This window comes from Trachemys scripta, chromosome 9 (genome assembly GCF_013100865.1).
Source record: "Trachemys scripta elegans isolate TJP31775 chromosome 9, CAS_Tse_1.0, whole genome shotgun sequence".
Lineage (NCBI taxonomy): Eukaryota > Metazoa > Chordata > Testudines > Emydidae > Trachemys > Trachemys scripta.
In genome coordinates, this window is record NC_048306.1 from 42372679 (window position 1) to 42395130 (window position 22452).

At 44.9% G+C, this 22452-nt stretch overlaps 1 protein-coding gene across 2 annotated transcripts in view; it reads right to left on the reverse strand.

The window, feature by feature from the left end:
* The window catches only part of ENOX2 (ecto-NOX disulfide-thiol exchanger 2), a gene marked incomplete at its 3' end in the record, with an annotated part of 140446 nt that extends 118276 nt beyond the window's left edge, over positions 1 to 22170 (reverse strand). For both annotated transcript variants that reach the window (XM_034781232.1, XM_034781231.1), the window contains 1 exon segment: positions 22049 to 22170. In XM_034781232.1, coding sequence (XP_034637123.1) covers positions 22049 to 22091 — 43 coding nt within the window.
* Positions 22171 to 22452: the final 282 nt, after the last annotated feature.

Sequence of the window (22452 nt, forward strand, 5' to 3'; positions counted from 1 at the left end):
GGAGTTGGGGCGTGGCTAGGTGTGGGGAAATGGGCGGGGCCAGGGCCCATGGAGGGTCCTCTTTTTTTATTTATTAGATATGGTAACCCTACTGTAGCTTAGAGTTCCAGTGATCTCTTCTTACAGACTGGATCCCTGTCTCAGTCTGGACTCACCCCTGCCTTTCCCCTCAGGTACTTTCAGCAGTCTTTTTTCTGGGGCAGGCAATGGAGGAGAGTCTAGATCAACCCCCCTCCCCAGCCTTTAAAAAGGATTTACCTAAGGCGGGAATCCTTTGTTTGATCCCCATCCCTTACAGAGGAAAAGTACCAGCAGTGTCCAAGGTGGTATTTTCTATTTTGTATCAGGTAATAAGATCACCTGATACAGCTATGTCCCAGGACTGAAAGAAAGAGATTAACATCTTCAGTCTTATTGTTTCTTCCTAATGGCCCATCAAGGCTGTGATGACCAGTTGTCTGATGTGTGTCTCCCAAATACACACACAGTGGTAATTGTTACATAGTCAATATTCCTAACTTTAGATACAGAAATGATACATGCATGCCAATTGGATAATCACATTCAGTAAATCATAACCTTTCCAATGATATCTTACATGAGCCATCTTGCATAAAGTATATCTTAGTTATGCCATATCATATCATAACCATATTTCTATGAAGAATATGGGCTGTAACATCACAATAGCCAGAAACAAAAACTACCTTAAAAGGGGACTGAGGTTGGGTGAATGTCATATTCCCTCAACGCAAACCCTTAAGACAAGAAAATGCCAAGTTACAGGACTCCATTTATCTGTACCCCTTGTCAGCACAGCATGGGATTTATCTTCTATACCAGTTTCAAAAGCAAAACAATTCCAAAAAATACTAGGACTTTTCAGGTCCTACATCTAGCAATGGAAACCAGAACCAAAGCCAACAAAGATTTTTTAGTCACCTACAGATCTCCACAGACTTAGAGGTTTAGAACGGAGCTGATGGCTGCTGTCAGCAATGGTGGCAAAGGTATCCATGTCTTGGGGACTTCAACAAGTGCTCTGACACAAAAGCCCAAAAGCTTTTTGCCTCTCTTGCCTCCTTAGGCTTTTCATATGTCATTTCCAGTCCAACCCACAGAGCTAGCTACACATTAGAAACGATTTTTGAACCAGCTGTGGAAATAGAAGTCATCACAATACAACCACTGTCTTGAACAGACCCTCACCTCATTCAGATAATTGGTTAGAGTTCTCCCTCTTCCAGGCAGCATGAAGGGCACACAACTAAAGCTGGATAAAAAGTTTCACAGACAACTCTTTTTTGGCAAAAAAATACAGATTCAGCAACACTGAAAGGTTTTGTGAATTCATGCCAACTTCACCCAATTTGTCATTTTGGGGGTGGGGGTAAAAGTTTCATTTTTCAGTTTGAAATGACTTTTTGTTCCAGTTACCCCATGCAGTATTTCCAGACACCAAGCAGCAGAGGGACACACCAGAGATATACTCAGGATTATGCTGCAGAGTGTATCTACAATCCCCCTTACAGTATGCCCAATGGCGCTTCCATGTGGTTTCCAAGACAATAATGCCTCTACTGTCACGGACCAACAGAGATATACAAGTCAACTACAGCAGGAACTGAGAGAGGTTTGCTTTACCAAGTAATCTATGCATAGTGATGCAAGGGATCTTTGACCCCTTTACGCCTTCAGACTGGGCCAATATGAAATTAAATAAATCTTTACTTGAAATTAGGGCTATCAAGCAATTAAAAAATGAATCATGATTAATCGTGTGATTAATCGCACCGTTAAACAATAGAAGACCATTTGTTTAAATATTTTTGATGTTTTCTACATTTTTAAATATGTTGATTTAAATTACAGCACAGAATACAAAGTATACAGTGCTCACTTTATATTTAGTTTTGATTACAAGTATTTGCACTGTAAAAAAAGCAAAAAATAAATTGTATTTTTCAATTCACCTAATACAAGTACTGTAGTGCAATCTCTTTATCATAAAAGTTAAACTTACAAATGTATAATTATGTACAAAAATAACTGCATTCAAAAATAAAACAATGTAAAATTTTAGAGCCTGCAAGTCCACTCAGTCCTACTTCTTGTTCAGCCAGTCACCCAGACAAACAAGTTTGTTTACATTTGCAGGAGATAATGCTGCCTGCTTCTTGTTTACATCACCTGAAAGTAAGAACAAGCAATTAATTGCATGGCACTGTTGTAGCTGGCGTCACAAGATATTTACATGCTAGATGCGCTGAAGATTCATATATCCCTTCATGCTTCAACCACAATTCCAGGGGACATGCGTCCATGCTGATGACAGGTTCTGCTCAGTAACAATCCAAAACAGTACAGACCGACGCATGTTCATTTTCATTATCTGAGTCAGATGCCACCAGCAGAAGGTTGATTTTCTTTTTTGGTGGTTCAGGTTCTGTAGTTTCCATATCTGAGTGTTGCTCTTTTAAGACTTCTGAAAGCATGCTCTACACCTTGTCCCTCTCAGATTTTGGAAGGCACTTCAGATTCTTAAACCTTGGGTCGAGTGCGGTAGCTATCTTTAGAAAACTCACATTGGTACCTTCTTTGTGTTTTGTGAAATCTGCAGTGAAAGTGTTCTTAAAATGAACAACATTTGCTGGGTAACCATTTGAGACTGCTATAACATGAAATATAGGGCAGAATGTGGGGACATACAATTCTCCCCCAAGGAGTTCAGTGACAAATTTAATTAACACATTTTTTTAATAAGCATCATCAGCATGGAAGCATGTCCTCTGGAATGGTGACTGAACCATGAAGAGGCATATGAATATTTAGCATTCCTGGCACATAAATATCTTGCAATGCTGGCTACAAAAATGCCATGCAAATGGCCTGTTCTCACTTTATGGTGACATCGTAAATAAGAAGAGGGCACCATTATCTCCTGTAAATGTAAATAAACTTGTTTGTCTTAGCAATTTGGCTGAACAAGAAGTAGGACTGAGTGGACTTGTAGGCTCTGAACTTTTACTTTGTTTTGTTTTTGAGTGCAGTTATGTAACAAAAGAATCTACATTTGTAAATTGCACTTTCATGACAAAGATTGCACTATAGAGCTTGTAGAATGTGAACTGAAAAATATTTATTTTCATCATTTTTACAGTGCAAATATTTGTAATTTAAAATAATATTCACTTTGATTTCAATTACAACACAGAATACAATATATATGAAAATGTAGAAAACATCCAAAATATTTAATAAATTTCAATTGATATTCTATTGTTTAACAGTGCGATTAAAACTACGATTAATTTTTTAAATTGTGATTAATTATTTTGAGTTAATCATGTGCGTTAACTGCGATTAATCGACAGCCCTACTTGAAATATTTAAAAAATTATGTGTCTCTGCCTCTCCCTTGGGACATCATTCCCCACCGCATCCTCCGGTGCCCTCACAACAGCCTATCCACACTGCTGAGCATTCTGCAGCATGGAATGTTTGTTTCTGTTGCCAATATAGTGCTACAGCAAGCTCACGTTCACACTCTCCCAACTTCCCTCTGAATGCCCACTCTGGCTAGTAAAGGGACACAGCACATAAAGCTACCTCTAGGATTTATAGACAGTTTTAAAATCATTTGCTTGGTATGTATGTGCTTCCCAGAATAGCTTCAGTGTCGGGGGGGGGGGGGGAAGGGAGCATGCACAACTGTAACAGACCTGCATTTATGAGAGAGACACGGTGGGTGAGGAAATAACTTACCCAACCTCATCCACCTTGTCTCTCTAATATCCTGGGACCAACACAGCTACAACGAGGCATTCAGAACACAGGCAATCAGAACCCTCCTTCATGAGGGTCAGTTATGCATAGCGCCCTCCAATGCCTGGCCTGCCTACCTGCAAACATACAACCAAGGACATGCGTAGGGAGATGAGCAATTTATCCCCAAGCAGTTTATAAAGACCTAGATTTTTAAATCCAGGCAGTCAGAAACCAGTGACACACAGGACTGGGTGAAGATACTTGTGAGTATCTCCTCTCCTTTTACACCAGTCCAACTCCACTGACCACAACAGAATCACTCCTGATTTAGAATCGGAACTCTTGGCTCTTTCACTTGTCTGTTTCTGTGACCAGAGTTTTCAAAAAGGCTCAGTCAGCACCAACTGGTGCAACTCATTCACACTTGTGCACAAGTGTCCCCTCCCCTACTCCAGCTGCTAGTTTTCGGGTTTGTTTGGGTGTTTGGTTGGGTTTTTTTTGTTTTTAAGTATGACCAATACGCAGAGCAGCCACTAGAGGGCAGCTCTTAGACCAGACTAACCAACACGTCCTTACTTACCTGTACCTGAATGAGGTCTACATTGAAAGTGGCTGGTGCTACCACTGTACCCTCTGCATACTTCCGAAATGCAATTGGGCTGCCCATCACTCAGCCCACACCCCCAACCACCCTGTATTTTGCATGCTATAAAATCATGTTCAGGCACCAAAAGTGTGCCCAGACATCACTTTGGGGGAAAGGGTGTTGCTACTCCCGCACAGGCAGGTCAGACAAGCTGTATTGGTGGTCCCAGCTAAACAGCATCAGTTCATGGAATATATACAGTATATTAGCAATTTTTGGCAGGACAGCAGAGCATGGAACCTCTAGAGCCTGAGGCACCTTTTCAATTTAAGATAGGAGAGAAATGAAAGATTACTGACAGAATTAAATTTGCGGTATTTTTTTAAATTTGTTTTGTCATAGAGGCCAGAAGGGATCACCTAGTCTGACCTCATGTATAATACCACTCAACGCCCTCACATGAAAACCAACAACCAAAATTAGACTAAAGTATTACAGGAGACCAAACTATTATGTGCCACAGGAAGAGAATAGGAGATAGAGAGAGGTGCACCAGTGCCGAAGACCCTGATAACCAGATAATCCTGGCAAGTGACACCCATCCCATGTTGCAGAGGAAGACCAAAAAAAAAAAAAAAAAATTCTAGGTCACTGCCAATCTGACCTGGGGGGAAATTCTTCCCCAGTCCCACATATGGCAATCAGACCATGAGTGTGAGAGAAAGTGAATGCTCAATGCCATTTCAGAACACTGGATCCTATCTCACTGTCCTATCTCCAGCCATATCTATCTCTGTTGCTTCAGAGTAAGGAGACCAAAAAAAAAAAAAAAAAAAAAATACGCATTAGCGGCAGAAATCCCTTCCTGACCCCTGCAGAAACATAAGACACAAAATTAGAAGGGACTACCAAGCCCTGTCCCAACCATCACAAGCAACCCCATCATACAATCCCACTCATAAATTTGTCCATCTCTCAAAACTAATTAAGTTGGCTTCCCCCACAACTCTTATTGGGAGGTTGTTCCAGAACCTCATTCCTCTGTTAGAAACCTTCTAATTTCCAACCTGAATTTCTTCATGGCCAGTTTATACCCATTTGTTCTGAAGCCAAAGTTGTTCTTTAGTTTAAATAGCTCTTCACCCTCCCTGGTATTTACCCTCCTAATATATTTATAGACCGAGATCATATCTCCTCTTAGGCTTCTTTTTCCTAGGCTAAACAAGTCAAGCTCTTCCAGTTTCCTCTCATAAAATAGGCCCTCCATTTCCCTGATCGTCCAGGTTGCTCTTCTCTGCACCTTTGTGCCTCAATAACATTTTGCATCTGGTCAGTTTAACTGTTGTGTTGATGATTAGATGTACTTCCTTAGTGTGGCCAACTCTCATGATTTTATGTCTAGGCCTATAGTATTTGGTGTTCATAAAGCCCCAGTTGTTAAAATCAAGAGATTGCATGAGCAGAGAGGTTATTTTACCTCTGTACTTAGCACTAGCATGACCACTGCTGGAGTACTTTGCTCAGGTCTGACGCACAAAATTCAAGAAGAGTGTTGATAAATTGGAGTGTTCAGAGAAGAGCCACAAGAATGGTTAAAGGAATAGGGCATGTCTACACTGTCAAAGTTACGTCAGCAGTTACAGCACCGCTCAGAGAGCACAGAAGAAAAACCACTGTTGTGTGTTCGCAGTGACAGCTGCCTGCGCAATAATGTGTTCACACTTGGGGCACTTGCAGCGCTATTTGGAGCGGTGCACTCTGGGCAGCTATCCCACAGAGTGGCAAAAGAGGTGCTAAGACTTGTGGGAAGGTGGAGGGGCTCGCAAAGCATCCTGAGTCCAGTCCCAATGCCCCGTGAGGCATTGCTTCGCATCCCAGCAATCACTGTGCTTCCATCTGCATTTGGCGCCATCTTTCAACGGTTTGTGTACTTCGCACCCTGCCTCTTTCAGGCTGCAGGAATGGATCCCGAACTGCTAGCCAGTACGCTGCTCGCTCTGACCAACACGTCACGAGTGGCGTTGGAGTTATTCCTTAAACTACAAAGTCAAGAGGAGTGCAATGTTAATCTCGCCACATGTAGCAGCTACGACATGAGATTGCTTGTGGCTTTCACGGAGGTGCTGACCATAGTGGAACACCACTCTTGGGCCTGGGAAACAAGCACTGAGTGGTGGGATCATATTGTGATGCATGTCTGGGATGATGAGCAGTGGCTGCAGAGCCTTCACATGAGGAAAGCCACATTCATGGGACTGTGTGATGAGCTCTCCCCAGCCCTGCGGCGCAAGGACATGAGAATGAAAGCTGCCCTATCATTGGAGAAGCGCACGGCAATTGCACTGTGGAAGCTGGCTACTCCAGACTGCTGCTGATCAGTCGCTAACCTGTTCAGAGTGGGAAAGCCGACCGTTGAACTTGTGTTGATGGAAGCGTGCAGGGCCAATAATCGCACCCTGCTCCGAAAGACCATGACTCTGGGCAATGTGCGTGACACTGTGGATGGCTTTGCACAAATGGGCTTCCTAACTGCGGAGGGGTGATAGATGGCACACACATTCCAATTCTGGCACCAGACCACCTCGCCACCGAGTACATTAATTGCAAGGGGTATTTCTCAATGGTTGTCCAGGCGCTTGTGGATCACCAGGGACGTTTCACGTACATTAACGAAGGCTGGTCCGGAAAAGTACATGACGCACGCATCTTTTGGAACAGTGGGCTGTTCAAGAAGCTGCAAGCAGGGACTTTCTTCCCAGACCAGAAGATCACCATAGGGGAAGTAGAAATGCCATTGGGAGACCCTGCATACCCCTTAATGCCATAACTTATGAAGCTGTACACAGGGCAACTTGACAGCAGCAAGAAGTGGTTCAACAACAGGCTGAGCAAGTGCAGAATGACTTGAGTTTGCATTTAGCCATTTAAAAGCCCGCTGGCACTGCCTTGATGGAAAGCTGGACATGGCTGATGACAATATTCCTATGCTTATAGCCACGTGCTGTACGCTCCATAATATTTGTGAAGGGAAAGGTGAAAGCTTCACTCAGGGCTGGACCGCAGAGGCTCAGCACCTGGAGGCTGAGTTTGAACAGCCAGAGACCAGGGCTATTAGAGGGGCACAGCGCAGAGCCATAAGGATCAGGGATGCCATGAGGCAGCAATTTGAGGCTGAAAGCCACTAATATTTGTTGCTATTGCAGTGCTTGTAATGCTAGGAGGTGATTGGTGCACATGATGCAAGAAGGGGCCTTAACATAATTGTATGTTGCTTTACAGTGCTCATTTTGCTTTCACTTAATAGACTAAAGATTGCTTTCAAACCAACATAATTCTTTTATTAAAAGACAACAATTGGAGGAGAGAGTCAAACAACAAAAATACATCAGCGGGGGGGGGGGGGGGGGGGGCAAGGTCTCCAGAGGAGGAGGGGTCCCAGGACGGCTACAGATTTGTGTATGTCCAGGGATCATACCCAACCTTCTCCTTTGGAGTACAATGCAGTGGGTGTTGTACTTCAGCAGTGCCAAACTGTAGAGGGATGGGTGTTGAGTGCAATGGGTAGTGGGAGTCCACACTGCTGGACTGGGAGGAGAGGAATGCTGCGGGTAGAGAGTGGAGCCAGGAGGTTGATAAGTGTGTGTTGGCGGTGGGGAGGTGGGGGAGGCACATGGGAAAGAGTTTTGTGACAGTGGCTGCAGGGGAGGGCAGGCGCGGAGCTGCTCGGTTTGAAGATCTAGTATCGCCTGGAGCGTGTCCATTTGGCGCTCCATAACGTTTAAGAGACGCTCCATGGCTTCTTTCTGGTGTGCCGTGTTCTCCTTTCGGTCCCTCTTCTCGTTGTCCCGCCACTCCTTCAATTCCTGTTTCTCGGCTGCGGACTGCATCATAACCTCACGGAGAAAGTCCTCCTTAGTTCTTCATGGCTGCTTTCTAATTCTGTGCAGCCGTTCTGCCGCCGATAAGGAAGGCTGGCCTCCCAAGGTCATCTCTGTGATGTTTAAATGTAACATTTTACAGAAGCAGTATTGTTCGCAACACAGACAACACTGATTCAGTGCTTTAAAACACAGCCACTACTCACACACCTGTCACTAATTGGCTGACCCCAGGCAAGCACACATGAGCCACAAGACCCTCAAAATAGTGAGTAGCTGCAGGGGCAGAGTGAATCACTATTCCCAGACTCTGCTGTATACTAGGCATGTGGCTCTTGGGGAGAGCCAGCACTGTAGGGGGAGCTTGATAATCATTCCTGTCCCCACACTTTCCACAGGATGTGATCATTACGGAAGATATCTCGCTGCTGAGGGTCAGCAGGAAATCAAGAGAGGGTCTTCTTTAAGCCTGCGGCTTCTGCCCTGGCCCCTGTTGCTCACCTATGTACAACAATGGTCCCCCACCCACTCCCCCATGACAGCACAGTGGCGTGGGAAAGTTACCGTTGATGGGGCAAGAAATAAAGCAGCTCTGCTGAGGAACCTGAGGCAGCAGATTGCCCAGTATCTCCACGAGAGTTTCCTGGCGATCTGAGGGAGATTCCCGTGAAGTGAGGGAGTCTATCAACAGCCTGTTCCGCTGCTCGGAATAGGCATGCGGTGGGAGACAAGCCTGCTTTCGGCAAACCTCCTGCCCCCAACAAATCACTTCAGCAATTCCCAAAATCAGATCCACTTACTGGGGCCTCCTCTCCTGTTTGCTCTTCGCCAAGATCTGACTCCTGTGATTAGCTAGGCTCCTCTAGGGTAGAAAAGAGCTCCTGACTGCATACATCTCTGGCCTCCGAGCCATCCTCGGCCTCTGGGTCCCCTGCTCCCTCTTCGTCCAAGATTTCCTCTTCTTGGCTCAGTCCACTCTCGACTGGCACGTGAGCCAACGAAGTATCCACAGGGACCTTCGCGGTGGAGGTGGAGTCACCACCGAGTATCACGTTTAGCTCTTTGTAGAACCAGCAGCTTGTGAATGCAGCACCGGAGTGGCGGTTTGCCTCCCACGACTTGTGGTAGGCGTTCTGCAGCTCCTTCACTTTGACCCTGCACTGCAGTGTGTCCGTGTCATGGCCCTTTTCTATCCTGCATCATGAAATCTGACTATAGGTATCATAATTCCTACAGCTGGAGCGCAGCTGCAACTGAGCAGCTTCCTCTCTCCAAATGCTGATGAGGTCCAGCAGCTCGGCATTGCTCCAAGCAGGGGATCGCCTGGTGTGTGGAGCGGGCATGGCCACCTGGAAAGATGCACTGAGACCACTGCATGCATCACCGATCAAACAGGAAGGGAACTTTCAAATTTGCAAAGGAATGTATAGGGAGGGGATGACAGTTGGTCACCTGAGGGCAGAGCAATAGAGTTCAAACCAATAACCAGAGAGGTGAGAACAGGCACTGCGGGACGCCTCCTGGAGGCCAATCGCAGCACTGTAATCGCCACCGTGTCTATACTGGCACCGCAGCACTGTAGCCCCAGCGCAAAAAGCTCTACGCCTCTCGTCAAGGTGGGGTTTTTTAGAGCGCTACAACTGCACAGTTTCTGCGCACTAAGTGGCTTGGCAGTGTGTACACCTCGGGAGATACAGTGCAGAAAGCTGCTTTACTGCGCAGAAACTTGCCAGTGTAGACGGAGCTTTAGAAAACATGCCTTACAGTGAGAGACTCAAGGAGCTCACTCTATTTAACTTAACAAAGAGGTTAATGGACGACTTGATTACAGTGTATAAGTATCTAGATGGCAAAAAAATATTTTGTAATGGGTTCTTCAATCTAGCAGTGAAAGGTATAATACAATCCAAAGGCTAGAAGGTGAAGTGAGACAAACAGATTGGCAATAAGGAAGTCATGGTGGATTCTCCATCACTAACAATTTTTAAATCAAGACAGAGAGAAAGAAGGCAACTAGATGAGTGATAAACACTTGCCTACGGGACCTGGAGCAGCCAGCCTATGGGGGGGAAAGATGGTAGACCTCCCTTCCCAGGGCTGGCTCCAGGCACCAGCTTGGCAAGCAGGTGCTTGGGGCAGCCACTCCAGAGAGGGGCGGCACGTCCAGCTATTCGGCGGCAATTCAGCAGACGGTCCCTCACTCCCGCTCGCAGCGAAGGACCTCCCGCCAAATTGCCGCCGCAGATCGTGACCGTGGCTTTTTTGGGGGGGAGGGGAAGGGGGGGCTGCTTGGGGCGGGTAAAACCCTGGAGCCGGCCCTGTCCCTTCCCCACAGAATCCAGGCCAGGAACAGAGACAGAAGGTACAGGTGGCATCCCCCACTGACTTCTGATGCTACAGCCGGGAAGCAGCAAGAATCCCCCCATCCTGGCCCCTTCTATGGAGACTGGAGCAGTCTAGGGATTCAGAGGGCACCAATATCCCCATGGAAACAGAAACAATAGCAGGCTAGGGGCCAAGAGGCCTAGTCCCTGTCTGTGGAGTCCAAAAGCAGCTGGGGCCTGGAGGCAGCAAAGAAAAGCTTTGCTGGGATGGATATATGGGCATGGGTCAAATATTAGCAGGATAGCTGAAGAAGTAGAGTAGAGTACTGACACCACCTTTGGAAGGAATATAGGATGCTTCTTTAGTACCACCTTATCCCTGAAGACTCTTGACATAAGGCGGATCAGTCACTTTAGAGCCTGGACTTCAGTCAATTTATGAGCTCACGTCTCTGATACCAGTAAAGTGACCTTAAATTAAGAAACTTGAGCACACACTGGCTGAAAAGGAGCTTCAGCAGCTTAGTCAGGACCATATTAACAGCACCACAGACGGCTTTCTAATTAGAAATGTCCAAGCCCTCATAAACCCAATGGCTAGGGAATGGGGGGGGGGACTAGTAAACTTTCAGCCAGTTTAATGTAGGTATGAAATATCTGCCAAAAGAAACTGTAAGGAATGTGGTCTATTGCATTGAAAAATAGTGTTGAGGGTGGTTGTTTTGTTTTTTAAGTTTAGCTATCTTTAAAAAAAAAAAATCCACAATGAGCCAAAACAGGCAAAATATCTGTAAATGTGTCACAATTTTTATCAACAAACAATGCAATTCCTTTAATTATACATAAGAACAGCCATACTGGGTCAGACCAAAGGTCCATCAAGCCCAGTATACTGTCCTCTGACAGTGGCAAATGGCAGGTGTCTCAAGGGTTCTGAACAGACAGGTTATCATCAAGTGATCCATGCCCTGTCACCCAATCCCAGCTTCTGGCAAACAGAGGCTAGGACACCATTCCTGCCCATCCTGGCTAATAGATTCATGGAAGATAGGTCCATCAATGGCTATCTAGCTCCCTTTTGAACCCCTTTTGGCCTTCACGACACCCTCTGGCAAAGAGTTCCAGGGGTTGACAGTGTATTGCATGAAAAAAATACTTCCTTGTGTTTGTTTTAAACCTGCTACTTGTTAAATTTCATTTGGTGGCCCCTTAGTTAATTCATGGTAACTGAGCTGGTTTAGGCTCAAATGACATCCAAGGATTCCCAAAGGTCACAAGGTAGCATAATGATGAGCTAGGAATTCCCTGAAACACAAAGTAGTGTCTATATTTGTGGCAGTAGAATGGTCTAAACTGGACAGGGATGGTTGATCACGTCCCTTCTGCACATTTGAGTGAGAAGCACCGGGAACTCCTGAGAGGTGCTGCACTTTCTCACATCAGTTGATCTCCTCTACCACCGTGGGGAAATTTTCTGCTAACTCTGGACTAGCGAGGACTGTGACATACAAAGGTACAATCCAGACTGGGTAGTTGTGTCACTCCTACTCTCTAACCTGGGGTGCCCTTTACAATGCCTTGCTGCTGTAGCCACCAACCCAGACAGCTCACAAACAGCATCCAGCATGTAAATCATTGCCTATTGTGTGTGTTCTGCAGCTTTTACCAGCCTTAAAGAGTACCACAGGGTGACCCTAACTTACTCCCAGCCCCAGATTTTCCCCCAGAAATGTACTTCCTGTACTGCCCAGCCCTATCCTGGACAGTACAAGTTATTAAATATATGATTCCTTTAAGGAAATAATATGCACACAACTTGTTACCCCCAAATGAGTTACCCAGACACTTCAGCTTGAACACACTGGATTAGAAAAAACAATCGAACAACTTTATTAACTACAAAGAGATTTTAAGTATGTACAATTAATGAGGCTTAAGTCAGAAATAGTTACAAGAAAAAAAAAAGATAAAACCTTTACTGGTGCCTAATTTAACAAACTATATTAGATTCCAAGCAGAGTTTCTCACCACATGCTTTCAGCAATCTAACTGACCAAACTGTGTAGGTCAGGACCCCCCCCCAGAATCCAACAGTTGCTTCCTTTGTCTCTTCAGGTACACTAAATGTGATGGGTAGGGAAAGCCTTAGGGTGTTTGTCCCTCCTTTTACTAGCTTCAGGCCTTGTCTACACTGCAGAGTTTTGTCACCAGAAGACAAAACAGTCGAGGTGGACACACTGCTATGCCACTTTTGGAGACAAAACTCTTCAGTTTCTATGACCCTGCAGATATGCGCCACTCCCCCTTCAAAGCTCCATTCTGACAGCTGAGCATGCTGCTCTGCTCTGAGCAACAAAGAGCAAATCATTAACGTGGAGTGTGTGTGCGCGCTGTGCAGAGCCAGGGAGGGGGGTGGGGGCTGCTTCTGGCAGCTGTCTGAACTTATGAGACAGCATGCCAACAAGCTCACTCTCCCCCAACCCACACTCCTCCAACACTCACACTCTCTCTCTCTCTCACACACATACACATTCCCCCAGCAGTCTCTCCTCACACATACACACCCCTCCATGCACACTTCAATTGTAAAGCAGCTGGCAATCTAGTAGGATGCCCATGGAACAACTAAATTGAGAAACCTGCATCATGTGACGCTGTACCTGCCCCATGAGGCATTGCAAACCCTTCCCAAAGCACCCTGCGGCTGGTTGCACAGTGGGATAGCTACCCACAGTGCACTGCTCAGTGTCGATGCAAGACCTGCTATTGTGGATGCACTCTTCCGACACAAGGAGCATAGGGTGGACATGCAACACCGGTTTAATTAAAGCATTGTAATTAAAACGGCATAACTTTTGGCGACAAAACTCTGCAGTGTAGACATAGCCTCAGTCCCCTCTTAAAAACATTTCTAGCTGAGAACCAGGAAACAAAGAATCATATGCGGAAGGATGTTCCCTGCTGGTTTTAAAGCTGTTTGAACTTCCTTTGTCTTTCCTACCTGCTTGATGACTGTTTACTACTTAAATGCAAATTAAGAGGAGCACACATTCCTTTATTTAAGACAGATCTGTTTGTCCACTTCGGCATGGGCAGGAATGGGGTGTTTGAAACATGTACACCCCAAAGAGGATTTTTATAACTTCACATACAATGTTGCAACTTATTTTACCAGGACAATACAGACCAGCAAATTATGAGTTTTCAAATGATCCCTTACAAGGCATAATTTATACAAACATTATTACAATAGTGGATAGGGTGTGAATACAGCAGTATGATGCTACAGTTTCTCACATCAGTTGATCTCATCTGCCACCTGGGGAAAAATTTGGATTCATCTGGACTAGTGGGGACATCATGATAGCAGGTCAGTTGAATCCTAACAAAAAACCTCTGCTGTGTCAGGATTTAAGATTCCTGGGAAAGAAAGGAAGGAAAGAGCATCACTTAATTCCTAATATATTCTCTTGCTTCTGTCTTTGTTGTTTGGCTTCTGTCAAATCAAGTGCAAACTAAAACATTTCTGTATTACCATGATTATATCTGACATAACAGGAGGCGGCAGTGTAAACAGCCTTGCCCTCTCAGGAAGGAGAACTGGTAGGAATTAGCCAGGACATGCCAGGCAGATGTCATCCAAAACCAGGAAAGTTTATAACTGACTTGTTTGTGCACTGTTCCTGCTTGCAGTACACAACAATAAGACAGAAGTTATCCGTACTTCTTGCATTTGTCTAAAAAGCAGTGATAATCTTAATTACTGGTTAGCCAAAATCCAAACAGCAGATTAACTGTGTTCCTTCGCAACACATGTGTTGATTGACATATTAGTCAGCCATGCAAGCTAATGGAGTCCTAGTGTTCTCTCTTTCAAGTATAGAGTTTTTTGGTATCAGCAACAGATTTTCAAAACAACTTGTTTCTTTTGAAAGATTTTTTTTTTTAACAATAATAAATAGAAGGGGAGAAGAGAACATTCCCTAAATGAAAGGCCGTCTAACTTTGGAATTCCAGTTCTTGAGTTCTCTCCATTTTGGGTCTGTTAGATGTTTGGAAGTGTATGGAAGGATTTCTGTGGTGAGGTCACTATGGTAAAAGCAAGCCAAGTACTATACCATAAAGCCCAAGAAGCACGGCTAACTTCTTAATGCCATAAACAATAAGAAAAGGACACTAAGCAACACCTTGAAGCCTGATACCCCTTCATCCAACAAGTCTGTCACCCAAACTTTGAAGCAATTTTTGTCGTGAGCATATAAATCTTATGTTCTCCCCTATAACAATGCCTGAACATCATACCAGAAAGAAGGAAAGAAGCTAGTTTTGCAGAAGTGACTTCATACTTCACCCACCATCCCCCACTTTCAAAAGTCCCCGTATCATATGGCAGGGCCTACAGCTACTGCTGAACCTCCAGGTGGAGACCTGCTAAATAGAGCCACTTGAGATAGACAAGAGTCAGCTGCCCTCACTGATTTACTATGAGCAAAGGACACCTGCTCTTGATATTGTGCTGTTTCCACACAACTGTAAGTTAATTTTTTTAATCCATTTATCTACTTCCAAAAGTACCCATTCATCATCAATAATCCTACACTGTACCACCACACCCTGGAGCCAAACCTTCTACATTCCCAACTTAACTCCTCCACAAACATGCCTTCACTCTCAAAAAGCAAATGCACGCTGGAAAAGTTAACAAATCCAGGTTCTTGCAGACTAAATGCAGACAGACATTTTAAGACATTATAAAAGCTGAGACCCTCTCAGGAAAAATACCCTGCTAGTGTTTCAATTTAAAATGGAGAAGGAGATGCTGTAGATGGAGTTAATGGTTATATGCAGCTGTATCAAATAAGGAGAGATGTCCTGCTTTTCTTTGGTGAACAGAAACAAAATCCATTTAAAAAAAAAGCAAGGCCTCTTCTACAGCTTAAACTGTTTGCCCGTGAGGAACCGACATTTCACAGTGGAACTTTGGGCATTGCAGCTCTTAAAATACGTCAAAAGACATCCAGGGTGTCAGAAAAAGCCTGGAAACAGTATACTGAAAATCTACTAAGTCTTGTCTAAGGCTGCTGCAAACACCAGCACCAGGCTATCATGGTGAGGACTAGTTGCTGGGTTCTCTAAGCAGAAGATACTTTCTATCAAGTACCTGTAATAGGTTTGCTTCCACACCTTCATCAACAAGCTCAGAAAGTACTGGATAAACATTTCAGAAGGAAATATCTCCAGGTGCCTTGAAAGATCTGCTTTGTGGACCTGGTCTGTTTCCAGAGTGAAACAAGGCCATAACCAAATTGATATTAACACTTTATCATCTGCAGGAGTGTTATTCCCTCTGCCTTCACCTCCAATAAAAATATAATTGTATTCAGAAGATTCTTCCATCTGTCAGAATTTCAATCCTGATCATCATCATAATCATCAGCCCCTTTGTCACTAACAGGCCTTGCAGACTACTGCACTGATGCTGTGCGCAGGCCAGCCAAATCTGCTTGATCCTGTTGACATGTCAGTTGAATGTCAAAGCCAGCATCAAGAGACTCTCCAACTGCTTCAGAATAATTGAGGCACAAGCTCCAATTCAAACACTCGTGCAGTGTCAAGGGTTCCTAATACTGTCAGGACAAGATACTAGTTGTGACTGCAGTATAGAAAGCTTTATAGAATAAAATGTAGTGGCATAGGCACAAAATCTTTGGTGCAAGCTGTGATAAATGGGGGGGGGGGGGAGGAGCAGAGCTACCTTTTATGGACTGCCAGCCAGCCAGCTCGCTATAAAATCCCTGTTACTAGCTGTTCTCCACTTGCTTTACCTGTAAAGGGTTAAAAAGTCTGACTGGATGGATAGGTAAAGGGAAGTGAGTGGGCACTGGGCCAAAAGAGCCAATGGGAAGGCTAGAACTTTTTAAACTTGAAACAAGACTCCCCTTTTGTCTGTCTGTTGTTGTTATCTGAAGAGGAGACAGAGCAAAACAGGGCTGAAGCTATGCTGTAAAAAGCTGTGAACCAGTTAGGAAAATCACCAGATCATACCTAAAACTACTCAATTTGAAACCCCAGATATGTAAGTAGATCAGAAAATGTCTAAAAAGACGTGATTAAAGCTTGTGGACTCCTCTGTGCTAACTCCAAATGCTTTTGTTTTGCTTGTAACCTTTAAGCTGGACCTCAAGAAAACCATTCTTGATGCTTAATTATAATTGCTCTTTTTAAATCTAGCAATAGCCTAAATTCTAGATGTATTTTCTCTTTTTGTTTTTAATAAAATTTCCCTTTAAGGATTGGGAGTTTTAAGGATAAGAGGTTTGTGCATATGTTGTTTAATTAGCTGGTGGCAACAGCTGATTTCCTTTGTTCTTCCCTCTCAGCTCTTCCCCGGATGGGGGGTGAAGGGGCTTGAGGGTACCCACAGGGAGGAATTCCCAAGTGCTCCTTCCTGGGTAAAAAGGGATTTTTTGCATTTGGGTGGTGGCAGCATCTACCCATCCAAGGTCAGAGAAAAGCTGTAACCTTGGGAGTTTGACACCAGCCTGAAGTGGCCAGTATTAATTTTTAGAATCCTTGCAGGCTCCCACTCTGCACTCAAAGTGCCAGAGTGGGGAATCAGCCTTGACACAAGCAAAGCAGTCTGGTTAAATGAAGACATCAGTCTGAACACATTCTTTTGTCTATTTCTGTCAAATAACTGGTACACCAACTCACTAGCAATTCAGGCCTGGGTCCCTAGAGATGTCAGGTGCTTGCTGCCAGAAGTAGATAGAGCCAGTTGCATACCTGCGATCAAAGAGACACTTCTCTCTAGACTACAGAAGTAGTGATGTCTTGTTCAATGAAGCTTTGGTACAAAACACAAAAGACTGACACATTAAAGTTGACCTGCAAAACTTTGAGTATTTCTAACAGCGCCCATATTTTTTCAAGTCCTAATCTCTTCCCCCACCCCACTTTTTTTTTTTTTTTTTTTTAATTTTGCTGTTATGCCTCCTTGAAGTTTGCTTTTTGGACACACCCCACTGGCTTCAGCAACTTGCTGAACTTCCTTTTCTATGAAACAGTGACAGTCTAAATCCTACAGACACGTCAATCACTGACTAATCAGAGCTCCTTCTAGTCTCCAAGCTTTATCCCCTCCATGCTTTCTATATTGAGAGGTAGCAATATAACCTAAACAATGTAACAACTTTAAACAAACACTATAGCAATATATATGCAAAGAGTATGATGGAGAGGGGAATGCTGTTTGAAACAATTCTGCATGTCAGCAGAGGGCAGATTTTAAATCCCTTTCATTTGTGTTTTTCAGTGAGGAGGGGGGGTTAGAGACACTATTTTCAGTTTTAAAGGTCATGAAGACATGGGTTTTGACAAAATAATTAAAAAGCAGCAGTGGATCTTCATGAACCATAAGAAAAAGTAAAAATGAACTCAAAAACATTTTGCAGATCACTTCTGAGGCACAAAGTGCACTGAAGTCTCAACTACTGCTGTCACCAACACCCTAGCTCTCACTGACTTATTTTCAAAAGATGTCAAAGTGGAGCTCCAGGACCTCTCACCAAACCAACAAAGATTTCATATGAAGCTGGGACGCACAACTCCAGTTGATTCAAGGGCTGAAGTCTTCAGGAACTTCTCAGCTACCTTCTCAGTGAATTTACAGGAAGCATGAGAAGAAGCCAGAAGAGCTTTCAGGCACCCCATCCAAGACTTGACTGCTTATACTGATATCTGAGAGGCAGCCTAACAGCCAAGCCTATCACACTTCATTCCTCGGTACAGGATACAGCAGTCATGCTTGTCTTTGATGGATATGGTCCAACCACATTTAGAACACTTATTAAAGCTAGTGGCTTTGTCTTTTCCAGACCTGAAAGAGAAAACAGGAGTCATCCATGCAAACTGAACTACAGTCCTAATGAGTCAACCAACTCACACGGTGCCAAGGAACAAGAAGAGAGAACTGATGTGCTAACAGATACAGAAAGCTGCTCAAGGCACAAGAAGCAACACCACCAACTGCTAACATTGCTGATTTTCCTCTTAAATGAAACTAGGATTCAAAGTAGCAGATAATTAAAATAAAATCCTGTGGCAGAAGAAACTAATGAGGTGTTAAGAAACAGACAGCTACAGGGCCTGAATTAGCAGGAACAGTAATGCTAAAGAGCTCCTTCACCTGCCAGAGAAAGAAACTGGCTGCTGAAGCAACAGGAGATGCTGGTGTTTCATAGCAGGAGCTGGTACAAGACAGCCCCTGCTGGAAACAACAACTTTAGAAAGCTCAACTGAAGGAACTCCAGCACTGGAGCACAGACCCACGTGTGGGAATCTGATGACGGACCTCTTAGCAGAAGTACAATATCAAAAGCAACACAACTCTTGCTAGATGGTCTTGATAAATTTGTAGCTGTTTTTGTTTTTTGGAGGAGGTGGGGAAAGGAGTTCTTGACTGGAAGTCAGTCTTGATATTCAGAAGTGCCAAACTGGAAAATTGGCAACAGGATCCAAGAATGCTTTCCCCAGCCCGATTTACATTTATTTGTTGAGGACATTATGACTTCTTCTTTTGAATGTGCAGTTGACATTCATCCATGCTTCCCCCCCACCCCCAGGGGTGGGTTGCTGGGATGTGCTCTTAGAGCTACTACTGAAGACCATTTGGAAACTTCAGCTGGTGCACACTATGGCTGTCCACTCACTTGGGCTGTGCTTCAAGACCATGCCAGCTTGCAATACATAGCTGAGGGAAATTCAAGATGTTGGCTTTGATTTTTAAGTCCTACATAGTTTGTGTCCTAGCTACCTTAGGGCCTGATCCTGTTCCAATGAGCTACATGAGAGTTTTATCACTGAGCAGTCCCTCAGAGGCCACCTCTCCTCTCCTAGCCCAAAGTTGATATCACGTGGAATGCTCAGGTTGCTCAGTCTTTTGATCTATACATCTAGGGGATGGGGGAAGAGTATTTTTATATGAAGTTAAAGAGTCCTCAACTACAGAACTAATTTCCCTGCCCCACAAGCTGGTCCAATAACACATCCAGAGTTTGTTAGGCCTTGTAGAAAGGTTACCTGTATATACAGACTTTTGTCTGAAGGGCTATTTGGAGAAGCTGATGTTCTGCTGGGGCCTAAAAGAATTTAACTCCTTCACGATAAGCCAGGTTGTTAAGTTTAAGTGTATTTTAAGCTTTGCATATGTAAAAAGGGTTGATAATTTAATAAAAATGCACTAGTGTGCCTCAGTCCTCTCCTTCTCTCACTCCAACATAAGTCAGAAAATTTGACTCAAAAATTGAGTTCAGGAAGGAAAAGATTACATGACCTGGACTCTAGTAGCATGTATAAAAATCATCAATCTTGAGCAATAGTAAAAACACTCTTGTCCTAAGACCCCAGGTATCATTTTAAACAAAAACTGAACAGCCAGGCATTAAATGACTTTCTCTTAATATCCCTTGGAAGGTTGCAACACTGAACACTTACAGAATCTCCACCATACACACTGGAAATATGTTTTTGCTGATAGGTCTCCTTATCCAGAAATATACCTTTATCATCTGCATCATAAACATCCATGACAGAAGGGGAAGTAAATGCCTCTCCTGAGAATGATTGGGGGGCGGGGGGGGGGGAAGAAGAGAGAGAGAGAGCATGCACACTAGGAATTCAATCAAGGTCCTCCCTGTTTATTGGAGGACTGAACTCCAGAGTCAGTATTACTTACCTTTAATTTGTAATTTGCTTGTATCTTGTTCAGGTCAACCATATTAAAGAAATCTTCACTCCAATACATACTGAAGTTACTTCAGAAGAGTTACAAGGGCACAATAACGGCAGACTACATATTCTGCTGCATTCTAAATGGCCCAGTATGGGACTCACCTGCTTTGAACAGATACACTTCATGGAGGAAATCCCATATGTCACAGTTACTTGATCACAGTGATGACAATTCTCTACATATAAATGACCACATGCAAGCTAGCTCCACTCGGTGTATTTTGTAAACAGAATTAGGGATTAAATTCCACAGAGGCTTTTCTAGGACAAATATCTTGCATAGGCATCTACCCTACATATTTTGAAAAGTTTGTAAGGGCACGATATAACTGTTAGAGACTTTTCCTGCACATACTTACAATGCACCCTTTTAAACACACAAGATAAGGTACAATTTGTCGATGGGTGTGTAAGGAAGTGGTCATCCTGCTCCCTAGAGTGATTTCATGGTCTGTAGTTGACAACTAATATCCCATAACTTCATATTATCTATTATTATAGAAATAATAAAACAAGTCTATGATAATTTAAGTCTCAACCATCCTGGAATTTTAATTTCTGGTCTAAAATATTGAGACTTTTGCCAAACGAGGTGACCCACATGCACCACTCAATTATGTTAAAGATACAAAATAGCTGGCTAGCGAACGTGCACACTACTTTCAGTGTCTTATCAGCAGCTCTCTTGCTGGAAACAAATTCACATAAAGCTCTGAAAAAAAATGGATCTTTACTACAAGAAGGGGATTTTGAGAGGGTTGAGCAATCTGGGACAAGCTGCCAAGAAATCTGTAAAGTTTATTTGGTCATGGCAAGAAGAGTTACATAGCTAGGTAGGCCTGAGGGGCAGTTAGGCCTGCAAAACACAAGAAATAACACATGCGCGCGCGCGCACACACACACACACACACAAAAAGGCTTTTCAGAAGCAAGCCCGCACAGAAGCAGCCAAGGCTGAGAACATAAGAGAAAAAAAAGCCTGAATGAATACCCATTTGGGTGGTGCACATAGGACATGCTTGCTGGGCATTTTGGGTACAGGTGTAAAGGAAAAGCAGGTACATAGAGCTGAACTGAGACAGTCTCAAATCCCAAGCACCACAACCTAGGTTCCTCTGCAGCCCTGTGTTGTGGCACTGCCCCCCTCCTCCCTCTGCACCAGGAGTTAGAAAGAAGGGGGGGCCTTTCTCAAACAAGCAGCAGCATGATAAGAGAGGCCCCTTTCCATCAGCAAGCAGCAGGAATGCACCCCCAGGACTGACCCCAACAGCCAGCAAAGGGCTGTGCGATGAACACATGGCTCATAGTCAGGGGCATCTCACCCTGCTCTGAGCTATCCTTTCGGGCTGCCTGCAGACTCAGGCACACGCCTCCACCTCAACTGTGCTCAAGGCCTCTGACCGAGAAGTGACTCCAGCCCATCGCTTCGGTCCCGAGGCAAGGCCTCTCTTCCCGGCTCTCACCCAGCCTGAGTGGACCGGGCGTGCATGCCCACCCAGCACGGGCAGCGGGGCGATGCTCAAGCCAAGCACCCTCCCTTGGGCCTCATTCACCCCCACCCCCCCCAGAGGCCGGGGAACCCGGTCTGGAGCCTCGCGCCCCCAGGGACACATACACCCCGCTTATACCCGGGGCGGGCCAGCCAGCCGCCCTCCGGGGCCAGCTCCCTCCAGGCCCCTCCGCTCCAACTGGTCCCTCACCTGCCGCCCGCCGGGCCGCGCCGCCCCGATACTCCTTATACATCCGCAGCACGCCCGGCAACTCCTCAGCCTGCGCCCGCACAGGCCGCAGAGACAGCCCCGCCCCAAAGCGGCCTGCGCCGCCTCCCATTGGCCACCGCTCTCCGGGAGCGCGCTGTGTGCCCGGAGGCATGTTGGGGATGGTAGTTTCTTGGGGAGGCACGCGTTCTCTGATTGGTCGTCAGGACTCCGGACGCGAGGCCTTCTGGGTAACGTAGGCTGTAGTGGCTGTACTCAGAGCAGACTGTGTAGAGAGCCGCACTAGGTTTGGCCGAGCGCGCCGCTAGGCCGCAGCAGACTAGCCCGCCCTGCAAGTCCCAGTGGGCCCGCGCATCTCCCGCTGCCTGCCTGCCCCGCGGCCCACA